Source organism: Crocuta crocuta, unplaced genomic scaffold (genome assembly GCF_008692635.1).
Source record: "Crocuta crocuta isolate KB4526 unplaced genomic scaffold, BGI_CrCroc_1.0 scaffold274, whole genome shotgun sequence".
Classification (NCBI taxonomy): domain Eukaryota; kingdom Metazoa; phylum Chordata; class Mammalia; order Carnivora; family Hyaenidae; genus Crocuta; species Crocuta crocuta.
In genome coordinates this window covers 2,402,810-2,430,036 of record NW_027530222.1, presented here as the reverse complement: position 1 = coordinate 2,430,036, position 27,227 = coordinate 2,402,810, and the positions used below count along the sequence as shown (strand labels likewise).

The 27,227-nt window shown below is 39.0% G+C and overlaps 1 protein-coding gene across 1 annotated transcript in view; it reads right to left on the bottom strand.

Moving 5' to 3' along the window:
• Positions 1-3,152, bottom strand: part of EEIG2 (EEIG family member 2) — a 103,209-nt gene extending 100,057 nt beyond the window's left edge. Inside the window, exon 1 of the mRNA XM_077765614.1 lies at positions 3,120-3,152. Coding sequence (XP_077621740.1) covers positions 3,120-3,152 — 33 coding nt within the window. The remainder of the gene's footprint in view (positions 1-3,119) is intronic.
• Between the last annotated feature and the right edge of the window lie 24,075 nt (positions 3,153-27,227).

Here is a 27,227-nt window from a genome sequence, read left to right as displayed (position 1 = left end):
TTTTTTTTTTTTTTTTAAAGCACACACACACACACACACACACACACACACACACACAAATGCACAGATAATATTTTAGCATTTATTAGTTTAAATGCCTTTAATGGTGTGTCACCTTACCTTTGCTGTAGTTAGGCTGATCTTTGTGAATAAGGTAATGGCTTTCCCGTCCTATAGATATACTATACTGTGCAGATAAAGGAAACTTTTGTTCCCTGGTATTAACTGGTACTGTGTTCTTCTCCACCCTCTGGTGATAGGATCAGTGTTAAGAACTGGAATTTTTCTTTTGCTTGAGTTCTTGCTGATAGTTGTCTTTATCAACCCCTCCAGACTTGACAAGGATTAGAAGAACATTGGTATCAGATGCTAGGGCTGACCGATGAATAGGTGACTAAGGGCTTTTAGTCTGAGCCCTTGCATTCTGTAGAACCCTGTGTAGATACACATAGCCCCTCATCATCAGAACTTTCCTCCTAGTTCCTGACAGGACTGCAGAAGAAGATGCTCTGTCCTTCAGAGCTCTATAAGTGTCAGAAGAAGCAGGTTGTTCCCTGAGCCCTAGGGTCTAAGGTTACACTGTCTGCCAGGGCTGGAGCCTTATCTTGATTTAACAATTACAGTATTTCTGTTATAACAAACTCTTGTAGGTAAAAGTACTAAATCTTCTGTTTAGTTACAGATGTTTAGTTTGGTATTTTACTTTGCTTTTGGCAAACTCATAAAGAGGTAAAGCTAACTCACATGATCTAGAAAGGAGACAACAAAGTCAAATGCTGAAATACTAGACTAAATCTCTGGCAGGTTGATGAGAGGAGGCCTTTGCTTTCAAATAGATACTATTTTAGATAATAGAGGAACATTTTGAAATCTGTACCAGGAATATACCAGGAAGTTAAAGTAAAACCAAATGTTTAATGTTATTTTATCTCAGTTTATTTCTTATAGCCATTTTATTTTTGGTAACTGGAAACATCTGCTTTGGAAATTCCCAAGGTTGGAATCATATTGGCCTTGATGGTGTGGTGATTTGGGAACCTATTAGGTATTTGTTTCTGTGCGAGAGTAAAACTAGATCTGTTTATGCTTTTTATTATTTTAAAATTTATTTCCCTTTGGGGCGCCTGGGTGGCTCAGTTGGTTAAGCGTCCAATTTCGGCTCAAGTCAGGATCTCACAGTTACTGAGTTTGAGCCCCGTGTCAAGCTCTGTGCTGACAGCTCAGAGCTTGGAGTCTGCTTCAAACTCTGTGTCTCCCTGTATCTATGCTCCTCCTCTACACATGCTCTCTCTCTCTCTCAAAAATAAACATTAAAAATTTTTTAAATTTACTTCCCTTCTTAAATTTTTATCAAAGTAATGCATGTACATGGCAAAAATAAAACAGAACTGAGGAATTTATACTGAAAAACAATATCTCTCTGTCCCTACTTCTCAGTCCCACTTACCAGAGGCAAACAACCCTCCTTTACTTGGTAGAAAGATTAAAATTGTTTTTAATAATTACTGGCTTTTACTCTTTTATTCCTTTAAACTATCTAAGAAGTTACAACTGGCAGTGATCTGGTCTGTATCCTTCAAGTCTTTATTTCTATGCTTATAACAAACATATACACACATGGAAGTAGCAGTTACTTTTAATAACCTTTTATTTTTAATACTCCATTAATTAACTCTCAACTTTCAATTATATGCTGTTGGTGCCATTTCTTGACTTTTCAATTTAGAAGACAGTATCTATTCACTGCCTATAGCAAAAATAAGGATTTAGCTATCCTTTCTTGAATTTTGATAGATATTATAGTTTTATTATCAGTTGCTTTTATGTTTCTAAATAATGTACTTTAATCTCTAGGTTTGTCCCAACAAGCTTATATAATATTTCTTGATTCTTAAGCTATATTTGTTCATATAATGATTATTTACTGAGTATCTACTGTGATGATAGGCACTAGTCCAACTGCTCAATGATCAACACAAAGATCCTAGCCTCATTGGCCTGTACATTCTAGTGGGGGAAGGGGTGTTGAGACACATAAATTATATAGTAGACACTGACAAGTTCAATGAGGAAAAAAGGAGAATAAGGTAAGAGGAATCAGGAGATAGGGAGGTGAGAGTAACACTTTTAAGCTGGATGGTCAGATTTGGCCTCAATGAGAAGTGATGTTTGAGCAAAGACTTAAAGGCAGGCAGGGAGTTAACCACATGAATATCTTAGGAAAGAGAGTTCAGGCAGAGGAAAACAGCAAAGGCCTCAAAACAGGAGAGTGCTTGGCACATTCAAGGATTGGCAAGGAGGCTAGTGTGGCTGGAATGGAGTAAGCAAAGGGCCCTGTGGTGGACACTGAGGTCAGAGAGATAACAGAAGGTGACATGACATTGGGCCATATGGACCGATATAAGAGCTTTTCTCTTTTACTCTGGGTGCACTGGAAAGCCATTGAAAGGTTTTGAGCAGAGAAGTGACGTAGTCTGATTTGTATTTAGAAGGATTTATATAGCTTCCATGTTGAGAATAAATATAGGAAAGCATTGGTGGAAACAGGGGGATTAGTTGGGAGGCTACTGCAGTAAACTGATAGAGATAAAGGTAATTCTGAGTAAGGAATGCTTGTGGAGTTGGTGAGAAGTAGTCACATTCTGGATATACTTGGATGAGACTATCAACTCTTTTCTCTTTTCTTCTACCTTCTATATTCTTCTACATACTATCCTGTCAACCATACTTTTATTTTTACATTTTCAAGGTTAATGCCAAGTTCATGTTATTGTAACCTGCCTTTCATGTGTTGTTTATAGGTTAAATCCTATAAAGGTTAATCCTTTCCTATTTAATTATTGTTCATTGCATAGCCAAATAATATGAAAAAATTACATTTAAACATAAATAGGTCCAAGATCATGACCTCTGGGCTCCCTGAAGAAGAATGTTCCAGAGTCCAAATTAAATAAATTTTCTTTTATAATTTCAGAAATCACTTAAAATTATGCTACATTTTAGCTGCCTTCCTTTTTTATCATGAATTTTTTAAAAATGTAATTCTTATTGTTTGTCTCCCCTTGGAATTTCCAGTTGTCTTTTTTGTACCTTGAGAAAAAAAATTATGTTTTCTTTACCATATCATTGATACCATCCATTTCTATAGTCATCATATCTTTTGCACAGACTGTTTCATTTTTCTTCTTGAAGACATTCTAGTAGAGGTCCACTGACTTCGTCTTCTGATTTAAATTGTAAACCCTATGCACAGCTTCACCCTGGAATTGGTTTTCATTAGAATCTTGGGTTAGTTTCACTTTAAAAAAAATTTATTTCATTGCTTATTTATTTTTGAGAGACAGGGAGAGACAGAGCATGAGCTGCGGAGGGGTAGAGAGGGAGGGAACACAGAATCTGAAGCAGGCTCCAGGCTCTGAGCTGTTGGCACAGAGCTGGACCTGGGGCTCAAATTCACGAACCACAAGATCATGACCTGAACTGAAGTCAGACGCTTAACTGACTGAGCCACCCAGGTGCCCCTAGTTTCATGTTTTTATATTCCATGTATTCCTCTTTGTTGGTTTCCACTCCATTTATCTGGGATATATTAAAAAAATTTTCATCAGAAAACACAAACTGATGAAATTCTGAGTATCTGTAAATCTGAACATGTCTTTAGTATGCTTTCCCATTGATTTATAGTTTGGCAAAGCACAGAATTCTGTATTCAACCATTTTATTCCCCTCAGAACTGTGAAGGTTTTGTTTCCCTATCTTCCAGCACGAGAATTACTGATAAGAAGTTTAATGTTAGTTTATTATTGCTCCTTGGTTAAGTGACCTTTTTGCTCTTCTTATCTGAAGGTTTTAAAAGATTTTCTCTTCTCATTTTCATTGCAGTATTATACACAATAGCCAAGATGTGGAAACAACCTAAATGTCCACTAATGGAAGAATGGATTAAAAAACCCTAAAAAACCCAAAAGACATACAATGGAACATTATTCAGCCATTATAAAAAAAAAAGGAAATCCTGACATATGTGAAAACTTGGATGAATGCTGAGGACATTATGCTAAGGGAAGTAAGCCAGGCATAGAAGGATCCATACTGCACGATTATACTTCTATTAGGTATCTAAAGTAGTCAAATTCATAGAAGCAGAGAGGATAGTGGTTACCAGAGGCTGGAAGGAGAGAAAAATTGGGAGTTGATTTCCAACAGGCATAAAGTTTCAATTATGCAAGATGAATAAATTCTAGAGATCTGCTGTACAACATTGTGCCTATAGTTAACAATATTCTACTGTACATTTAAAACATTTGCTAAGAAGGTAGATCTCATGTTATGTGTTCTTACCAGGATAAAAAAAGTTAATTTAAAAACATCTCTGTGGCTCAGTTGGTTGAATGTCTGGCTCTTGATTTTGGCTCAGGTCATGATCTCACCATCAGGAGTTGAAGACCCTCCATGGGCTCTACACTGGGAGGTGGAGCCAGTTTAAGTTTCTCTCTCCCTTTCCCTCTGCCCCTCCACTGTGCATTCTCTCTCTCTCTCTCTCTCTTTCTTTCTTCTTCTTTTTTTTTAAAGGTTTTTAAAAATGTTTATTTGTTTTTGAGAGAGAGTGACAGTGCATGGGCAGAGGAGGGGCAGAGAGAGGGAGAGACACAGAATCTGAAGCAGGCTCCAGGTTCTGAGCTGTCAGCACAGAGCCCGAGGTGGGGTTCGAACTCATGAGCCTTAAGATCATGACCTGAGCCGAAGTCGGATGCTCAATCGACTCAGCCACCGAGGCGAATCTCCCACTTTCAAATACAAAAGAAAGAAAGAAAGAAAGAAAGAAAGAAAGAGAGAGAGAGAGAGAGAGAGAGAGAGAGAAAGAAAGAAAGAAAGAAAGAAAGAAGGAAAGAAAGAAAGGAGGAAGGAAGGAAGGAGGAAGGAAGGAAGGAAGAAAGGCAGGCAAGCAAGCAAGCAAGATCTCTTAATATGTGATGTTTAAAATTTTTCTGAAGTTATGTCTAGATGTTCTTTTTCCATTCATTTTGCTTGGCATACATTTATCTCCTTTACTAGGAATATTTATGTCATTCCTTGAGGGATATATCATATATATGTAATATACATATCAGAAGAACTTTGTGTATATCTGTGTATATACAAATTTATATATATATATATATAAATTCCTTGAGGGACATATCATATATATATATATATATCAGAAGAAATTTAATTTTATATGATATATATATGGAGAGCAAAGAAAATTTAAGGACTACTTGTTTTCTATTTTTTTTAACAAAATTTCAGTGTTGAAGGCTCTTGATATGTGATCGTCTAACCATTTTTCATAAATTAGAACCAAATCTAGCGTGATCATGATTGTTGAATGAATTTGTTTGGAAAGTTGTATTTTATTAGTGGATTAAAAAAAATCAGGGTGACTGTAGGGGCACCTGGGTGGTTCAGTTGGTTAAGTGTCCGACTTTGGATTAAGTCATGATCTCACAGTTCGTGGGTTTGAGCCCCGCGTTGGGCTCTGTGCTGACAGCCTGGAGCCTGCTTCAGATTCTGTGTCTCCCTCTCTCTCTGCCCCTCTCCACTCACATTCTGTTTTTCTCTCTCTTAAAAATAAATAAACATTAACAAAGTTTTAAAAAAAATTCAGGGTACCTATAAACTTGACTGGTTTATTCAACTTCTAATTATGTTGTTTTGTTCTTAGCTATAACACTTGTGACCCATGGGGAATAACGTTGACTAACATGATAAATTCCATATGCATTTTGTTTTCCAGTGAGTTGCATAAATTTTATTTTTGCTGCAGACTGCATGTTGAATCAATGTTGGGTCCTCATATCACTTCTTGAGAAGGAAGTTCTGATTTGAAATCATACCTTTTCCTTCAAAATGAAGGGCAGTGCTTAGTTAAATAAGAGGTTGATGACATCTTTTAAACCATTTCCTCTCCAGTATGTGTAGTTAAAATATGTAAGTCATTTTTGAAAAATATTATGAGCGCTTTTGATAAACCCTATATTAGAATTAACTTAATTTATGTAATTTTTCAACTTGTATATAATTTTCTGCCATTTTTGGTCCCAATCCAAGCTACTNGAGAGAGAGAGAGAGAGAGGCAGTATGAGCAGGGGAGGGTCAGAGAGAGGGAGATACAGAATCCGAAGCAGGCTCTAGGCTCTGAGCTAGCTGTCAGCACAGAGCCCGACGTGGGGCTCGAACCCATGAACTGTGAGATCATGACCTGAGCCGAAGTCGGACGCTCAACCAACTGAGCCACCCAGGTGCCCCAAAGCTATTCCTTTCTTCCCTGTTTTTATTTTTTGGAACTTATATTTGCTGGATATTGAATCTTTGGGATATGTTTCATCTTTTTTTCTAAAGTTTTCTCTCATTTTATCATTTGCTTTATGACTTAGGAGTGGTTCTAGACTTTTTTAATATTTATTTTTAAGAGAGAAAGAATGCACAAGAGTAGGAGAGGGGTAGAGAGAGTGGGAGACAGAGGATCTGAAGAGGGCTCTGTACTGACAGCAGAAAGCCCAATGCAGGACTTGAACTCATGAACCATGAGGTCATGATCCTAGGCAAAGTCAGATGTTTATCCGACTGAGCCACCTAGGTGGCCCATAGACTTTGTTTTTTAACTCTTCTATTGATTTTTAAAAATTTCAACAATTGTACATTTCAATTTCCAAGAAGCCTTCTTTTAGATTTTTATTTTGGTGTGTGTTGGGAAGGTCAGGATGTAAGAAAAGAGCATCCAGTTTGAACTTTGTGGAAACAATATCTTTTCACATTTCTCTGAAAATGCTAACTTAGTAATTTAAAAGCTTATTTTTCTCTTCTAATAATATTTCTCTAAGATCAGTACATGTACTACTTATTTCAGTCTTTCACTTTTATGTTGCTTGTTTTCTCGCTTGTGATCTTGAGTTGCCCATCAGGTTTAAGAATAGGGATGTTCTAGTTGCTTTTAGGAGTTTATTATTGTTTACATAGGTCTGCCTTCTTGTGGGATGGCTCTGTGTACATGGGAGGGATCCTTGATTATGGGAATTCCAGTTGCCCAGATAAACTTCCAAAATTACAATGGCTTTACACAATAGGTTTGTTTCTCATCTGTGTCATAGTACAAAGCAAAGGTCTCTGACTGGCATGTGGCTTTCTTACATGTGGTAACTCAGAGGCCCAGAGTCTTTCCACTAGCACCTCCCTGATCCTTGGTGCCTTTTGTTTCCAGCAGCCAGAGGGGTAAATGAGAAAGCGAAAAGGTTCACCTACTTTCTCAAAAGCGCTGGCTTGGAAGTGACACACATCCCTTCTACTCACATTCTACTATTAGATGACTACACCTGGGTATAAGAGAAGCTGTAAAATAAAGTCCCTGGCTGGGTGCCCATTTCCCAGAAGTATATGACACTAAGAAGGGAGGAGCATAAATTTTTGATGGAGAGCCAGCCATTGCTTCTATAAATAGACTTAACCACTGGTTGTCTTCATTTTAGGATAAGAATTCTGGAGTCTTTTAGCCTTTTAGGGGGGATATTTGGCACTCCAAAATGCAAAACTAGGGGCGCCTGGGTGGCTCAGTCGGTTAAGCATCCGACTTCGGCTCAGGTCATGATCTCACAGTTTGTGAGTTTGAGCCCCGTGTCGGGCTCTGTACTGACAGGTAGCTCAGAGCCTGTAGCCTGTTTCAGATTCTGTATCTCCCTCTCTCTCACCCTCCCCTGCTCACACTGTTTGTCTCTCTCTCTCTCTCTGTCTCTCAAAAATAAATTAAAAAAAACAAAACTAGAGAGAGCTTTACTTGGGGGCACTGGTATCTAGCTTTAGCATTCTTACTTCTCTTCAGTTTATTCAGCTTAAAAAAATTTTTTTTAATGTTTATTTTATTTTTTTGAGAGAGAGAGAGAGAGAGAGAGAATGGGGAAGGGGCAGAGAGAGAGGAAGACACAGAATCTGAAACAGGCTCCAGGCTCTGAGCTGTCAGCACAGAGCTGGATGCGGGGCTGGAACAGACTGTGAGATCATGACCTGAGCTGAAGTGGGACACTTAACTTGACTGAGCCACCCAGGCGCCCCATTCTTCCAGTTACTTTAACTTCTTTCCTTGGAATAAGCTGACACAGTTATTGGGGTTGTGTTATCTTAGCCATTCTCAAAACTGCCTTTGCTAAGTTGTGTTTTAGGATTAGTGCCTCCACTTTAACAAAACCTCTGACAAGAAGCAGCATCTCTTAATACTGCAGTTACTTTAGGAACTTTTGAAGGACCTTATCTTTTCCTTTCATCACTCAGTGAGACATTTTTTAAACAACTCATTGTTACATAAAACTTTGGTTCTCCCATGGAGCTGATATGTTCTTTCCTGTCTGATAATGCAGAATGAATTGTGTAATAGGCTATGTTTCCCCTCATCATCTGTGTTTTATCATTCTCGGGTCTTGACTTTCTACTGTATCTTAAAATTGTGATAATGTCTTTGACAAAATGTGAGTTCAGATAGAACTCAACTGGCAGTTGGCTCCCATCCTCCACCTGGCTGCAATTTTTAACCAGCAACCAATTAAAGGTATTATCTTCTGCAGGGTAAAGTGTCAGAAAAAGACTTTGTGATTATTTGGGGCTTTCTCAATTCAGTGTATGATGCATATTTTGTAATAACTGGTCTATTTCTTACACATTTCATAAATTAAAACACAGTAATTGGAAGATTAATTGAAAAGGGTTGTTTCCCTTAACATTGGAATAATATGATTATGAATTTTATGTGATGGAATTTTAGGGATTGCATTTATAGAGAGGGTTTTTATCTTCCTTTATTACTAAACCTCTAATGCTAATGGGTGTCACCAAAAAGTATATACTGTATGACAGTGTGCTACATACATTTTATATTGTGCACTGTATTTTTATGATAAGATACCTCAAAACTATTATAGAACAAGGCAAGTTACCTACACATGAACGTGAAAATAAAGTAAAATAAAGACTTATTTGAATGGGATTTGTCTATTCTGAATATAACATATTCAGTTTCCATATTATTTCCATAAAGGAGAACCATCTTATTTTTTCTCTTTTAAGATTTCTTCGATGATATACAAAATAGCTTTACTACATGGACTGGGTAGTATTCCTTCCAAAATTCATGGCTATGGAGAACCTCAGAACGTGATCTTATTTGGAAGTAGGGTCTTTACAGATGTAATTAGTTAAGATGAGGACATACTTGGGCCCATTCTAGTTGGCTCTAACTCCAATAACTGGTGTCTTTTTAAGAAAGCCATGGAGGGGTTCCTGGGTGGCTCAGTTAGTTGAATGTCTGACTCTTGATTTTGGCTCAGGTCATGATCCCAGGGTTGTGGGACCAAGCCTCGCATTGGGCTCCATACTGAGCATGGAACCTATTTGGATTTCTCTCTCTCTATCTGTCTCTCTCTCCCCTACTGCCCTTGTCCCCTTCTCTCTTTCTCTCACAAAATAAAATAAATCTTAAAAAAAAACATGTAAAGACACAGAAAGACATATAGAAAGCCATGTGATGATGGAGGCAGAGATTGAAATGGTACAGCTAGAAGCCAAGGATTGCCAGAAACTACGAGAAACTGAGAAAGAGACAAGGAAAAGATTCTCTTTCAGAACTTCCAGAAGAAGTTGACCTTCTTTACATCTTGACTTCAGATTCTGTCCTGAATTGTGTTAATTCTCAGTATTTTAGAATGATTTTAAAAAGTTGTACTGAAAATAAGTATATACAAATGATATGTTTATTTACACATCATTTATACAATTACAGGATTGTGTAAATCTTGTGAATTTCTGTTGCATTAAGCCACCCAGATTTTGATAATTTGTTAATTATTGAAAACATAAATTAAGCATCTAGTTGGTACTCCATAAATAACTGCCAGTTGATATCCTTCATAAAGGAAATTAATTAAGCCTATAATAACTGAACAAGAGAGGCACTTCTATAAAATTTTAAACAAAACACATTCTGATGCAGAAAAGCCTCTTTTTCTCTCTTTCTTTCAAAAACACAGTATGATTTAATATAAAATGCTTACTACAATTGCATTTTGAAAAGTTTGATCTCATTAATATTACATAATATGAATTATAATCAAAGAAACAGACATAAATGAAGGGGATCAAATTTTATGCTTCAGAATGATGTTACCCACAGATAACATAAGGATTTTTTATCATCTACTGTCTGTTAACAGCCACAGGTAGCTCAGTTCACCCAGTACACTGGGTTTCATTGAATTGACCACTCTTGGGGCGCCTGGGTGACTCAGTCGGTTAAGCTTCTGACTTCGCTCAGGTCACGATCTCACGATTTATGGGCTCGAGCCCTGTGTCAGGCTCTGTGCTGACAGCTAGCTCAGAGCCTGGAGCCTGTTTCCGATTCTGTGTCTCCCTCTCTCTGACCCTCCCCTGCTCACGCTGTCTCTCGCTCTCTCTCTCCTAGAAATAAATTTAAAAAAAAAATAAATCCACCACTCTTGGAAAGACATTGATAAGACAAACTATATTTGCAACACTTACGAGAAAAAAAAATGATGTGATATATTTCCTTGATTGATGAACTTTTTATTGTAGGACATAGAGAAAAAAATGTAAAAAGGAATGATAAACAAAAGAGGAATAGTGAAAATTGGTTTTTATTATTATTATTTTTTATGTTTTATTTATTTCTGAGAGAGAGCATGAGCAGGGGAAGGTCAGAGAGAGAGGGAGATACAGAATCTGAAACAGGCTCCAGGCTCTGAGCTAGCCGTCAGCACAGAGTCCCACACGGGGCTCAAACCCACTTCAGATCATGACCTAAGCCGAAGTGGGACGCTTAACCAACTGAGCCACCCAGGCGCCCCGAATATTGTTTGTTTTTATCTCACCCAAGTGTTTCCAGGTGATGAATGCATTTTATTCAGAATGGATTTATATACTTTGTATATTCGTAGTTAAACATGTCACTGAGTCTGGGGGAAAATATTAATTGAACTATAGAAAAATGCTTACATGGTTCATAAAGGCATTCTGAAGCTATCATTCTGATGTTCTATCACCCTCTACTGATCAGTGAGCCAAATTACATTCAGCTGTTTTCCCTGGCCAGCGAGGATTCTTACTTGAAGACTAAAAACATATTTTTGTTTATTTGCTAAATCTACAAAATCTGATCATGAATTTTAAAAAATCATACTGAAAATAAGTATATACAAATGATATGTTTATGTTTCTCTCTACCATTAGTCAGTGAGCTCCTCAATAAAAGTTAGACACTTATCTTTGTTTTTCTAGCAGCCAGCCTATTGCTTAGCACAGTAGGATAAATAAAATGTTGAGGCAACTTTTGCAATTATTGCAGTCTTTATTTTTCAATATTTTATAAAGTTCTTGTCTCATAAATATAATTACTACGTGGATTTATATAACAGTAAAAGAGATATTTTGAATATATTGGTTTCATATAAAATGCTGAAGTTACTTTAACTTCAATATGTTTTTAACAGTTTTAATCTTATGTTCATAGTCATCTTGATTGTGATTTAATCTGGGCATTTTTCTGGTTACATGTTATTCTGATTGCTGTACATTATTAACTGAGGATTTTTATTATTTGTAATTAGGATCAGCTTGGGAGTGCGAGAGGCAGGAGACCCAGAAATAATTGTCGCTTATGGTCTGTGTTTATTCCATATAAACATGGTCCAGAGGCTGACATGATAGCTCTGTAGTAATCAGGACCCTGGTTCTTTCTGTCTTACTGCTCCATTATGCATAAGTTACACGTGCTGGGTGGAATAAATAGATGCAGAGCCTCTGAAAGAGTGGACCAGAATAAAATCCACATCGCAGCCCAGTGGTAGTAGGTGTATTGGCAGTTCTCACCAAGGGTGCTGATATAACGGGCTTGGTCCACTACAACTGTATGAGATTGGTGTGCCCAATTCTGGGCTACATGATGCACAGGAGGTTTCACAAACTGATATTCTATAAATTCATGACCACAAATTGGTACTCATGGTGCTCAAAAGTCTTACCCAGTTTCTTCCATAGCATAGCTTTCTCACTCTCCACAGTAACTATGCTATACTTTCTACCATTTCTTCAAATTTCCGGCCTTCACATCCACTTTTTTGACTTTCTCTCCCTCATGTTTAACATCCTATTTCCATCAGTTCTTCACTTTTCATTGAAGAAACGGAAGCCATTGCATGGGCCCCCTTCATCTTTCCACCATTGTACTTAGAAACTCTCAACAGACTTTGCATCCATTTTTTCCATTGCATTGGAGAAAAGGCATCTATAGCTGTAGTCAGCCAGTGAAATGAGATTCATTAGGACATTCTTGGAGTGCTCAGCTTAAACTAGAATGGTGGCAGTGGAGGGGAAGAGAAGCAGAAAGATCATGATATATTTTAGAGATAGAACTGAAAGAACGTTATGAAGGATTGGATAAGGGATATGAGGGAGAGAGAGAGGTGAAGTTGCAGAGAAAATAGGAGTTGGATTTACTCAAGGTTATGGTTTTGCAAAATGAGTAAGGCAAAGAAAGCAGGAGCAAATCTGTAAAGGAATATGGAAGGTAGTGATTAAATGATGGATTATGGAATCTAAGTGGAAGGAAAGAGAAAAATGAGGGCACAACGAATTGAGAACAGTGACAATGAAGAAACATTAATAAATTAAAAGTCCTGGTGAGATCTCTGTTCACATTATTTGCCTGTTTCTTAGGTCAGTTGTCTTTCTCTTACTGATTTAGGATTTCTAATATATTCTGAATACTATTTTATGGAGATCATAATGTTGGGTTTCCTATCCATGACTCTTTTTCACATTTTAAATGATGTATCTTGATGCACAGATGTTTTCAATGTTATCGAACTTGTATTCTATGGTTTATGCTTTCTAATGTCTTATTTTGGAACTCCTCTGCCCTGGGGTCACAAAAGTATTCTGCTACATTTTTTTCATAACGTTTTAAGGTTTAACATTTTACTTTTAGATCTTTACTTCACTTAGAATTTATTTTTATGCATGGTATGAGGTAGGGATCTACTGTCTTTAACTCTCTCTAATCTGGTTTCTGTTCCACCAGTTCACCAAAAATGCCAATGCATATCTTGTCAGATCCAAAAGACCCTTTTAAGTCCTAGCTTTTAATTTTACTCAGCATTTGGCACTTTTAGTAGCACTGGACTCTTTTTCTAAAAATAGCTTCTTCCCATGCTTTCTTTAATAATACACTTTTCTATTTCCTCCTACTTCTGTGAAGGCTCTTTCTCAGTCTCCTTTTTTTTTTTTAATGTTTATTTTTATTTTTGAGAAAGAGAGAGAGCGTGTGAGCAGGGGAGGGGCAGAGAGAGGGACAGAGGATCCGAAGTGGGCTCAGAGCCACCCAGATGCCCCTCTCAGTCTCCTTTAATAAAAGTAATATTAACAATAACTGCCATTTATGAAATGCTTTCCATGTGCCAGGGCTTGTGTTAAGTATTTTTTTCTACTTAATCCTTACAACAGAATTTTTTTTTCTAAGAAGTCACCACTTTCTTAGAAATTTACATCATTTAAAAAAATGTTTTATTTATTTCTGAGAGAGAGAGAGAGAGAGAGGCAGTGCGAGCAGGGGAGGGTCAGAGAGAGAGGCAGACACAGAATCTGAAACAGGCTCCAGGCTCTGAGCTAGCTGTCAGCACAGAGCCTGAGCAGGGCTTGAATCCATGAACCACGAGATCATGACCTGAGCCGAAGTCAGACGCTCAACCAACTGAGCCACCCAGGTGCCCCTACAACAGAACGTTGAGACAGAACTGGTACTGATAAGGAAGCTGAGGTTCAGAGAACATATGTAATATGTCCAAGATTATTTGGTTGCAGGCAGTTTGCATTTGAGCCTGAGCTCTTAACTATTATGCCATGCTGGCTTTGTTGCCTGCATTTGAGATTTACATTGTAGAGTTTTTCAGAACTTGGTCCAGGGCCTTCTTCCTACTCTGTACTTTTCCAAGTGATATTCTTCTCTCCTACAGTGTTAAAAGCTATCTGTATGCCAATGACTTACAAATTTATATTTCCAGCTTGGACCTCTTTCCTGAGATGTGCATGCAATTTTTCCACTTGCACGACTCACTGGCACCTTAAACTTAATACATCTAAATTTGAACTCCAGCTCTTAATCCCAATCGATCTCCTGCACCTCAGAGATTGACATCCTCATCTACATGGTGTCTCATGCCAGAAACCTCAGAGTTATTTCTGATACTGTCTTAGGCCCTTTGTGCTGCTATAACAGAATACCATAGACTGGGTGGCTTATAAACCATAGAAACTTATTTTTCTCAGTTCTAAAGGCTGGATGTCCAAGATCAAGGCATTAGTAGATTCCTGACTGGTGAGGCCTGCTTCCTGGTTCATAGATGCCTTCTTGCTGTGTCCTCACATGGTGGAAGGGGCAAGAGAGCTCTTTGCGGTGTCTTTTATCAGGACACTTAATCCCATTTAGGAGGTATTCCCTTCATGACCTAATCATCTCCCAAAAGCCCACCTTTAAAAAAATTTAATTAATTTTTTAATTTACATCCAAGTTAGTTAGCATATAGTACAATCCCTCCAGAAACCCTCTGTTTGTTCTCCATATTTAAGTCTTTAATGTTTTGTTCCCCTCCCTGTTTTTATATATTTTTGCTTCCCTTCCCTTATGTTCATCTGTTTTGTGTCTTAAATTCCTCAAATGAGTGAAGTCATATGATATCTGTCTTTCTCTGACTAATTTCATTTAGCATATAATACCCTCTAGTTCCATCCACGTAGTTGCAAATAGCAAGATTTCATTCTTTTTGATTGCTGAGCAATACTCCATTGTGTGTGTGTATATATGTATACACCACATCTTCTTTATCCATTCATCTATTGATGGACATTTGGGCTCTTTCCATACTTTGGCTATTGCTGATAGGCTGCTATAAACATTGGGGTGCATGTGTCCCTTCGAAGCAGCATGCCTGTATCCCTTGGATAAATACCTAGTAGTGCAATTGCTGGGTCGTAGGGTAGTTCTATTTTTAATTTTTTGAGGAACCTCCATACTGTTTACCAGAGCCAGCTCCACCTTCTATATCATCACATTGGGGGGTTAGGATTTCAACATAGGCAATTTTGGGAGGGCAAAAACATTTAGTCTATAGCAGGTATCATTTTCTCCCTCATATCCTTCATCTAGTCCATCATAAATTTCTTTCAATTCTATCTCTAAAATATATCATTGTCTGTCTGCTTCTCTTCTCCTCCACTGCCACTACTCTAGTTCAAGCTGACCACTCTGAGAATCTCCTAACTGATCTCACTGCACTGGCTCCTGCCTTTTCTCCCCATTCTCTACACAATAACTAGCAGGATCTTTACACTGTGAATTAAGCCATGTTATTCTGCTGCTAAAAATGCATAAATGGCTCCTGGTGTAGGCTGTAATATTTTTCACCAATATTCAGTATTCTTCCCTGAAGGAAGAGTTGAAGTCAGGAGAGCATGTCACTTGTTTTGGCCAATAAAATATACAGAGAAACTGAATATGCCACCTACAGGTAGAGGTTTTAAGATCCACAGGCTGCTTTTCCATGCTCTTTTTTCCCTTTGCTATGGCTACCAATGATGTCCCAGGAAGTGGCTGGCTCAATCCCAGGATAAGGACAATGACATTCCAGGAGCAGAACCTATTGCTGACCTAAAATGGTTGTATGTACAAATGAGATATTCACCCTGTAGGTCACTGGGATTCTGGAGATATTTGTTATCACAGCATAACCTGGTTTGTCCTGACTGATATAACTCTACATTGTTCTTGGGATAAAAGCCAGAATCCTCAACTGAGCCTGTGTTTTTAATCTCAGCTTGGGCCATTCTTTCTGTTGTTCATTATTTTCCAGTGACAGTGGCCTTCTTTTAGGTCTTTGAACTTTCCAAGTTCTTTTCTTCTCAGGAATGTTAAAGATACAGGGAATGCTATTTTCCTCACTCTTCACAGGTCAACCCCTACTTACTTTCAGGCCTTAGCTTAAATATTATCTAAACTTCAGGAAGCCTTCCTTCATTCCCCAATATATTATGGCCCTATTATATATTAGGTTCTCATAGAATAATTACAAACTGAGGTGAGTATAATGAAGGAAAATTGGATTCATTTCAGTTTGTAATTATTCTCTGAGTTATGATTTTCTATGAGCTATACTTTCAGCTGTGACAGAATACCCCGCAGAAAGTGGCTTAAATAACAGATTTAATTTGTCTCCTGTCCAAACAGGCCCAGTGGAAAATGGTTTCTAGAATTGGTTTACTGGCTCAGTGATGCAATTAAGAACTTGGGTCCTTTCCTCTCCTTTTGCTCTGCCATCCTTACATTTTGATTTTCACCTTGTCTTGTTGACCCAACATCAGTAGAGATTATAAGGAAACAATCAGCAGTATCAGTTCACACGGAGAGGACTTATAAGCATGGATCCAAAATAATACTAATGGAGCAAAGGCTCCCTAAATTTCAGCTCATACTAAAATTCAGATATGTACATAAAATGTACTTTGCCTAACCTGGTTTTTCTGGTCTTTCTCCTGAGCCCCTTCTGCTGCATAATAATAATAATAAAGTTAAGTAAATATCAGATTTGTTTTAATGCTTAGTCTGTCTGGTAACTGATTAATCCCTTTTATATAGCATTTACTTTCTTCTGGATAAAATGTTTTTGTTCACTAATTTTCTCCCTAGGAGAGAATCTGGATGTCTGAAGTCATAATGTGGTTTACTTGTGACGTTTGTGGCATTGGGGCTAAAGGACAAACTGCCTGCGCAGCTCCTTAGAGTTACTCCTTGGCAGCAGCTGGTCCTTGTCTATGCGTTCAGTGCTGGTCTCCACTGCTCCACTGCTGTGGCTGCTCTGTTCTCTTGACTTGAACAGTGCTTCTGCTGGCTCTCCTTGGCAGCTGCTGTTAACAGACTCCTGAATTTCTTTTTCTTCTTTTTAAAGTTTATTTGTTTGTTTGTTTATTTAGAAAGTGGGGGAGAGGCAGAGAGAGGGGAAAATAGAGAGAATCCCAAGTAGGCTCTGCACTGTTAGCACAGAGCCCAATGTGGGGCTCTAAACTCATGCATGAACTGAGAGATCATGCATGAACTGTGAGATCATGACCTGAGCTCAAATCGAGAGTCAGATGTTTAGCTAACTGAGCCACCTGGGCACCCCCGGACTCCTGAATTTCTGATGAAATTGACCACTGACCAGGTGATCACTCCCATTACACAAAAGCAATGGGCTACAAATTTCTTTGTTTATCCACCCACAATTTGTGTACATTTATTTACATATTAGTCAATTCATGTTAAATATTAGGAAGTGTATTTTTCTATTTTAATTTTATAAATATAAAAAGAAATCTTAATATTTTCTCCCTTGGTTACTAAGGGGTTTGGATTTCAACTAGCCTATGGGAATGAGAGATGAAGCCTTGGTCTAATAAAAGGAAGAGAGAATTGGCCCAGGACGGCCCAATGGAGGCTGATCTATGTCGACTAGGCTCTGAGCACAACACTGAAAAACATAACCACCAAAACCAAAAACCAAAAAAAAAACAACAACCCACCACCAACCAAAAAAACCCTCCCCTAAAAACTCATAACCATGAAACTACCCTCACTCAGTTTGGAGTCTGAACTGAAAATATGCTCTCTGAGGGGACGCCTGGGTGGCTCAGTCCATTAAGCAACCCGCTTCAGCTCAAGTCAAGATGTCATGGTTCCTGAGTTCAATCCCCACATTGGGCTCCCTTCTGTAAGCGAAGAGGCTCCTATCCATCCTGTCTTTCTTTCTCTCTCTCTGCCCCTTCCCTGCTCAGGCTCTCTATCAGTCTCTCTCAAAAATAAGTAAAACATTAAAAAAAAATGCTGTGTGGGAATCCCTGGCCAAATATTAATCTGCGAGGGGTGGGGGAGGTTTCCCCCAGCCAAGACTGGCAGAATCAAATCCAGAACCAGGACAGTGCCAGACAGGGTTCTGAACCTAGTGGCTTGGGAGCCCACGCGTTCCAGGGTCAGTTGCTGTGCTGCGGGCAGCCGCCACCACCGCAGCTTCTTCGGGGGCTCCCTGACACCTGGTACAGGCGGCAGCTCGGCCTGAGGGTGGGGCTTTCCCACTTTTCAGGGAACCCTTGGCGCTCTGTAACCATGTTGCGCCCAATACAGGGCTTCCTGTTGCCCACGGTGGCTGGCCAGGAAGAGGAACCCGACCGCCTTTTTGAAGAGCTCTTCCAGAAAATGAAACACCACGGGGATGGGATGGTGGACTTCATAGAACTGCAGAAAGGACTGGAAGCTATGGGCATCCCTATGGGCCAGGACGAGGAGGTGGGCCGCGGTGTGTTCAGGCCACACATTGTGCGAGGCTGAGGCCCGCTGGGGCCATTAGGAGGTGTGGGTGGGGTTGGGACTGGGGGTGGGGATGGAGAAGACCCCCTCACCCTTCCCTGAACTCCTCTCTGGGTTCAGAAATTCTTGCCGTGTGAGCTGCTTCACTTAAAGCTGCCCAGCTGTTGGAACACTTGTCGCAAGTTTGTCCTAATAATGACCTACCACCGTAAAACATACTGAAGACTACCATCTTGTCTAAGTGGGGCTCAAGCCATCAAAACTCCATTTTTTTTTTTTTACAAATAGTTTATTGTCAAATTGGTTTCCATATAACACCCAGTGCTCATCCCCACAAGTGCCCTCCTCCATGCCCATCTCCCCCTCCCCCCTACACCCATCAGTTCTCAGTTTGTTCTCAGTATTCAAGAGTCTTTCATGGTTTGCATCTCTCCCTCTCCCCCACTATTTCCCCCCTTCTTCTCCCATCGAAACTCTTTTAAAAGGCCTGCTTGCATCATCACAGTGTTAACCAAAAGCCCCCATTGAGCCAAATGCCTATGGCCTGTGTTCAAATTCAGCTAGCTTTCGGGAACTCCAAGGGTCTGCCTAAATGGCCAGTGATGGTTCATCCTGTAAGGGCACCCCATAGCTTGAGCGACGCAGCCCTGCAGGGCAGTTTGCTCCAGAACACCCCTGCCTCAGGGCATCATGCCCTTCCGGGACATCCCTGTGTGCACACCAGCTATTCTGCAGGCTGTAACTGGAGATGTTCTGATACCAACACATTCGCTAATATGAATTACAACCATATATTTAAAGTTTCATCTAGCGCTACTCAAGTATCTATACCATACTACAGCAATATACCATTCGCTATAGTGTGGGATTATCATTACGCTTAACAAATGACAGTATCAATACGGACTGCTGTGCTTTCAGAGAAGCCTCACTTCCACAGCTGTACATTTAATCAGCTGACGAACTAGAATTAAGAAAAAAAGTGCTTTAATTTAAGCTTCTCTAAGACACAATGAGGCCCAGCAGCAGCACAGGAATGTATGTGCACATGTATTTGAAAAGGGGAAGGCGACACCAGGTTTTGTAGAAATCTTTTTCTTGTGAGGAGGCTTAATTAAATTCAGTAAGAGGAAATGACAATATTTAATAAGTTTCCATCTGGTAGGCTTGAATTGAATAATGAATGTGAGGTCACACAACACAGAGTCCAGAAGAACATACAATCAGGACAGTAACATTTACTCTTAAGCTATAATCCTCGGGATTTATAAAGTGCATGCCAGAGATGTGAGGGGATAACTACCTACCCTTGATTACACTATGTCACATTTTGTTAGAGAAATTGATGATTTGTTCTCTGAGGCTTACCCAACCACACACGCCAGTTTTAATTATATACAATGTGTGTTGACTTTACTGGGTTCTCTGTGTCCAACGCTTTTTGCTGCTTTCACTTTGCATTATACAGAAAAGAAACTCATGACATTATGCTTTTCTTCCAATATAGCCGCAGAATCTTAATATTCTATTTCCCTTCTCAATAAAGGTCTGGGTCCTCTGTTTTGTCAGACTGGCCAGAGTAAGCTGTATCTTCATTTCATTTATCCCAGTGGCTCTCAACCAGAAGTGATGTTGCCCCTCAGGGACATTTGGCATTTTTGACATTTTTTGATGGTGATGACTGCGGGGGCCGTGCGTGCGTGTGTGTGGGCCTGCGTGTGTGTGTGAGATACTAGTATCTAGTGAATGGAGGCCAGGGATAATGCTAAACATCCTACAATGCACAGGGCAACAAAAGATTATCTGGTCCCAAATATCAATAGTGTCAACCTTGAGAAATCCTGACTGACCCCAACCACAGCCCCTGTCATTTCTTACTCCCCTTTTCCAGTAGCTGAACATGCTCTTTATGACAATGAGTAAATAGAGGTGAATTGCACTGAGTTCCTTCAGATTTCTGGCCCTCTTGTAAAATTTCCTTGGCTGTAAAATGGGGATAATAATAGTGCCTAGCTCGTAGGGTTGTTATGATGATTAATGAGCAAATAAATGAAAAACGCTTAAACTTGTTTACTGAGCTTAAAGCTGTTAGTAAGCCTCTATAAATCTGATACACAGACTATAATCCTACCTTTATTTACATTCATGCTTGCTTCATTCCCACTAGTCCCAAGGTATGAAGTATTTCTTTTCAAAGTTGGTTCTTCCAGTTACATTGTCGACTTCATGTCCTCTCCATCTCCTTTAAAATAGGAAAAGTACAGCTTTTGTAATTCCTTTTCTTTGTCCTGTATTTTCAAACTCTTCCTCTCTAATAACAATGATCCTCCCACGGCCCTGGCCCCCCACCCAGACATTGTCCTATCATTCTCCTCTGTGTGTCATCTGGGTCTTGGACAAAGCTACTTCTACACTCTGCCTTCTCTTCTCTTGTTTGTGGTGAAGCTTCTGCTTCCGTTCTTTTCCTCTGTGAAAGGTCACTAAGGACTTCTGCATTGAGCACCCATGGGCTCTTTCTAGTTATTTGTTTGGGCTTCCTGCAGCACGGAACACTGGTGATGGCTCCTGTATTTCCTCCTTCGGCACTATGTCTCACCTCTCAGGCTGTTGCTTTTCAGATCCCTTTATGGACTCTTTTTTGACTCAACCCTCAAATGTGGGTGAGCTTCAAGATTACTCTTCAAGGCTCCAACTATCATCTTGTGTGGGTAACTCAGAAATGGATAGCTATCCCCAGCTTCTGAGTTTCTCCACTTCCCTCTGTGAAGTGTTCCACCACCAAGTCATTCTATATTTCTCCTTTTTATTTATTCCAACATAGAGGTAATCACAGTGTCCTATGCAATTCCTTAATATATCTCATAACCAGTTCTTTTCTTCTCCATACCTATTGGTCCTGGTAAGCCCAGGCTCCCACCACCTCTCACCTAAGTTACTGCAACTAGTCTTATAACCAGCCTTCTTGCCCTTTCCTCTCATCATTTCTTCCTCCACATTGCCACCATATGACCCTTCTAAAAGGTACATCTGATTGTATCATGACCCTGCTTAAAATTCTTCAGGGGCTTGACAATGTCAGTGGGAAACTCCAAGCCTCTTAGCATGGTATATAAGATGATTTCTTCCCTCCTCCCTCCCTCCCTCATTCCTCCTTTCTTCCCTCCTCCCTCCCTTCTTTCCTTCCTTTTTTAAAAAAATTAGTCTCCATACCCAATACGGGGCTTGAACTCATGTCCTTGAGATTGAGAGTTGTATGCTCTACTGACTGAGCCAGCCAAGCACCCCTCTAAGATGATTTCTTGGTAGGTGTTGAGGTTTATGGGGCAGTTCTCCGCCTTGCAGTTATTCAAAGATCAGGATTCCTTTCATCTTGTGTGCTCTACTATATGTATATTGCATTTGCTCTTGCAAATGGCAAGATTTCATTCATATATATATACATACACATACATACACAGATTATAATCTTACCTTTATTATATCTATCTATCTATCTATCATCTATCTATCTATCTATCTATCTATCTATCTATCTATCTATCTATCTATCTGGGAGGATTTTATTAGCTAGGCCTAGAAGTGGTACACATTACTTTCACTCTTATTTCACTGGTGAGACCTTNTGTGTGTGTGAGATACTAGTATCTAGTGAATGGAGGCCAGGGATAATGCTAAACATCCTACAATGCACAGGGCAACAAAAGATTATCTGGTCCCAAATATCAATAGTGTCAACCTTGAGAAATCCTGACTGACCCCAACCACAGCCCCTGTCATTTCTTACTCCCCTTTTCCAGTAGCTGAACATGCTCTTTATGACAATGAGTAAATAGAGGTGAATTGCACTGAGTTCCTTCAGATTTCTGGCCCTCTTGTAAAATTTCCTTGGCTGTAAAATGGGGATAATAATAGTGCCTAGCTCGTAGGGTTGTTATGATGATTAATGAGCAAATAAATGAAAAACGCTTAAACTTGTTTACTGAGCTTAAAGCTGTTAGTAAGCCTCTATAAATCTGATACACAGACTATAATCCTACCTTTATTTACATTCATGCTTGCTTCATTCCCACTAGTCCCAAGGTATGAAGTATTTCTTTTCAAAGTTGGTTCTTCCAGTTACATTGTCGACTTCATGTCCTCTCCATCTCCTTTAAAATAGGAAAAGTACAGCTTTTGTAATTCCTTTTCTTTGTCCTGTATTTTCAAACTCTTCCTCTCTAATAACAATGATCCTCCCACGGCCCTGGCCCCCCACCCAGACATTGTCCTATCATTCTCCTCTGTGTGTCATCTGGGTCTTGGACAAAGCTACTTCTACACTCTGCCTTCTCTTCTCTTGTTTGTGGTGAAGCTTCTGCTTCCGTTCTTTTCCTCTGTGAAAGGTCACTAAGGACTTCTGCATTGAGCACCCATGGGCTCTTTCTAGTTATTTGTTTGGGCTTCCTGCAGCACGGAACACTGGTGATGGCTCCTGTATTTCCTCCTTCGGCACTATGTCTCACCTCTCAGGCTGTTGCTTTTCAGATCCCTTTATGGACTCTTTTTTGACTCAACCCTCAAATGTGGGTGAGCTTCAAGATTACTCTTCAAGGCTCCAACTATCATCTTGTGTGGGTAACTCAGAAATGGATAGCTATCCCCAGCTTCTGAGTTTCTCCACTTCCCTCTGTGAAGTGTTCCACCACCAAGTCATTCTATATTTCTCCTTTTTATTTATTCCAACATAGAGGTAATCACAGTGTCCTATGCAATTCCTTAATATATCTCATAACCAGTTCTTTTCTTCTCCATACCTATTGGTCCTGGTAAGCCCAGGCTCCCACCACCTCTCACCTAAGTTACTGCAACTAGTCTTATAACCAGCCTTCTTGCCCTTTCCTCTCATCATTTCTTCCTCCACATTGCCACCATATGACCCTTCTAAAAGGTACATCTGATTGTATCATGACCCTGCTTAAAATTCTTCAGGGGCTTGACAATGTCAGTGGGAAACTCCAAGCCTCTTAGCATGGTATATAAGATGATTTCTTCCCTCCTCCCTCCCTCCCTCATTCCTCCTTTCTTCCCTCCTCCCTCCCTTCTTTCCTTCCTTTTTTAAAAAAATTAGTCTCCATACCCAATACGGGGCTTGAACTCATGTCCTTGAGATTGAGAGTTGTATGCTCTACTGACTGAGCCAGCCAAGCACCCCTCTAAGATGATTTCTTGGTAGGTGTTGAGGTTTATGGGGCAGTTCTCCGCCTTGCAGTTATTCAAAGATCAGGATTCCTTTCATCTTGTGTGCTCTACTATATGTATATTGCATTTGCTCTTGCAAATGGCAAGATTTCATTCATATATATATACATACACATACATACACAGATTATAATCTTACCTTTATTATATCTATCTATCTATCTATCATCTATCTATCTATCTATCTATCTATCTATCTATCTATCTATCTATCTATCTGGGAGGATTTTATTAGCTAGGCCTAGAAGTGGTACACATTACTTTCACTCTTATTTCACTGGTGAGACCTTGCTCATATGACCATGTTTAACTGCAAGGGACACTAAGAAATGTAATCTAGCTGTGTGCCCAAAAAGGCAAGAAAGAATTTTGATAGCTAGTGGTCTCTGCTACATCCCTCACACTCTTGTATCTTTGTTCACCCTTTGCTAGACATTTTTAAAATATTCAAGTGGAGTTACTTCTATGAAGATTTCTCTCACATCTTTATTCCCCACTGAACCTTGAACATTTTTTCTTTTGATATATTTTATGATGTAATGAGTATGTCTGTTCTTCAATACAACATTTATTGTATAAGAATTTTAGGGGTGCCTGGGTGGCTCAGTTGGTTGAATGTCCGACCAGCTCAGGTCATAATTTCATAGTTTGTGGGTTCAAGCCCCACATCAGGCTTTGTGCTGACAGCTCAGAGCCTGGAGCCTGGAGTCTGCTTCAGATTCTGTGTCTCCCCCTCTCTCTTTCCCTCCCCTATTTACACTCTCAAAAATAAATAAACATAAAAAAAGAATTTTATAAAATATGTAGACATATTTCCTAAGAGTTCTAGTTTTTTAACATACAGCATTGTATTAGTTTTAATTATACAATATAGTGCTTTGACAATTTTATACATTACTCAATGCTCATCAAGATAACTATTAATCCCCTTCAACTATTTCACCCATTTCCCCACCCACCTCCCCTCTGTTCTCTATAATTAAGAGTCTGGTTTTTCTATTTGTCTCTTTTTTTGTTTGTTTTGTTTCCTAAATTTCACATATGAGTGAAATCATATGGTATTTGTCTTTCTCCAACTGACTTATTTCACTTAGCATAATACTCTCTGGATCCATCCATGTTGTTGCAAATGGCAACACTTCATATTTTTTATGGCTGAGTAATATTCATATAGATAGACAGATAGATTAATCTCTCTCTCTTTTTTTTTAGTGTTTTATTTATTTCTAGGAGAGAGAGAGACAGCATGAGCAGGGGAGGGTCAGAGAGAGAGGGAGTCTCAGACTGAAACAGGCTCCAGGCTCTGAGCTGGCAGTCAGCACAGAGCCCGATGCGGGGCTCGAACCCACGAACTGCGAGATCATGACCTAAGTGAAAGTCGGACGCTTAACCGACTAAGCCACCCAGGCGCCCCAGATTAATATATCTCTTCTCTATCTATTCATCTATTGATAGAAACTTAGGTTGCTTCCTAAGTTTGGACTTCCATAATTGGACTATTGACCCTTGAACATTTTCTATCATAGTGGCTTTGGTGTCTTCCCTGTTAGCCTATAAACCTCTTGAGGGCAGAGCCTATTTTATTAACTGCTAAATGAATAATTAACAACATTCTGTGAGGATTCAAAGAGATAGAATTTTTTTTCAGGAGTAGAATTTAGTGATTCATAACTTACATATAACACTCAGTGTTCATCCTATCCAGTGTCCTCCCTAATGCCCCCCACCCCTTCAGCCCTTCCCCTCACTCAACACCTTGTCAGAAACCCTTAGTTTGTTCTCTGTATTTAAGAGTCTCTTATGGTTTATCTCCCCCTCTGTTTTTATATTATTTTTGCTTTCCTTCCCTTATATTCAACTGTTTTATATCTTATATTCCACATGAGTGAAATCATATGATATTTGTCTTTTTCTGACTTATTTCCCTAAGCAGAATGTACTCTAGCTCTATCCACGCTGTTGCAAATGGCAAAATTTCATTCTTTTTTATTGCTGAGTAGTATTCTGTGTGCATATATATATTTGGGTTCTTTCCATACTTTGGCTGTCGTTGATAGTGCTGCTATAAACATTGGGGTGCCCATGCCCCTTTGAATCAGCATTTTTGTATCCTTTGGATAAATATCTAGTAGTGCAATTGCTGGGCCATAGGGTAATTCTATTTTTAATTTTTTTAGGAACCTCGATACCATTTTCCAGAGTAGCTGTACCAGTTTGCATTCCTATCAGCAGTGCAAAAGGGTTCACTTTTCTCCACATGCTTGCCAACATCTGTTGTTGCCTGAGTTGTTAATTTTAGTCATTCTGAAATTATGTGTGTGAGGTGTGAGGTGGTATCTCATTATGGTTTTGAGTTTTACTCTCTGATGATGAGTGATGTTAAACAACTTTTCATGTGTCTGCTAGCCATCTGGATATCTTCTTTGGAAAAGTGTCTATTCATATCTTTGCTCATTTCTTCACTGGATTATTCTTTTTTTTGGGTGTTGAGCTCAATAAGTTCTTTTTTTTTTAACATTACAAGAATGTTAAACTTTTATTTTATTTATTTATTTATTTATTTATTTATTTATTGGATAATCTTGCATCTTTATTTTAAGTTCTTTATAGATTTTGGATGCTAACCCTTTTCTGATATGTGATTTGCAAATATCTTTTCTCATTCCATTGGTTGCCTTTGNCTCCCTAATGCCCCCCACCCCTTCAGCCCTTCCCCTCACTCAACACCTTGTCAGAAACCCTTAGTTTGTTCTCTGTATTTAAGAGTCTCTTATGGTTTATCTCCCCCTCTGTTTTTATATTATTTTTGCTTTCCTTCCCTTATATTCAACTGTTTTATATCTTATATTCCACATGAGTGAAATCATATGATATTTGTCTTTTTCTGACTTATTTCCCTAAGCAGAATGTACTCTAGCTCTATCCACGCTGTTGCAAATGGCAAAATTTCATTCTTTTTTATTGCTGAGTAGTATTCTGTGTGCATATATATATTTGGGTTCTTTCCATACTTTGGCTGTCGTTGATAGTGCTGCTATAAACATTGGGGTGCCCATGCCCCTTTGAATCAGCATTTTTGTATCCTTTGGATAAATATCTAGTAGTGCAATTGCTGGGCCATAGGGTAATTCTATTTTTAATTTTTTTAGGAACCTCGATACCATTTTCCAGAGTAGCTGTACCAGTTTGCATTCCTATCAGCAGTGCAAAAGGGTTCACTTTTCTCCACATGCTTGCCAACATCTGTTGTTGCCTGAGTTGTTAATTTTAGTCATTCTGAAATTATGTGTGTGAGGTGTGAGGTGGTATCTCATTATGGTTTTGAGTTTTACTCTCTGATGATGAGTGATGTTAAACAACTTTTCATGTGTCTGCTAGCCATCTGGATATCTTCTTTGGAAAAGTGTCTATTCATATCTTTGCTCATTTCTTCACTGGATTATTCTTTTTTTTGGGTGTTGAGCTCAATAAGTTCTTTTTTTTTTAACATTACAAGAATGTTAAACTTTTATTTTATTTATTTATTTATTTATTTATTTATTTATTGGATAATCTTGCATCT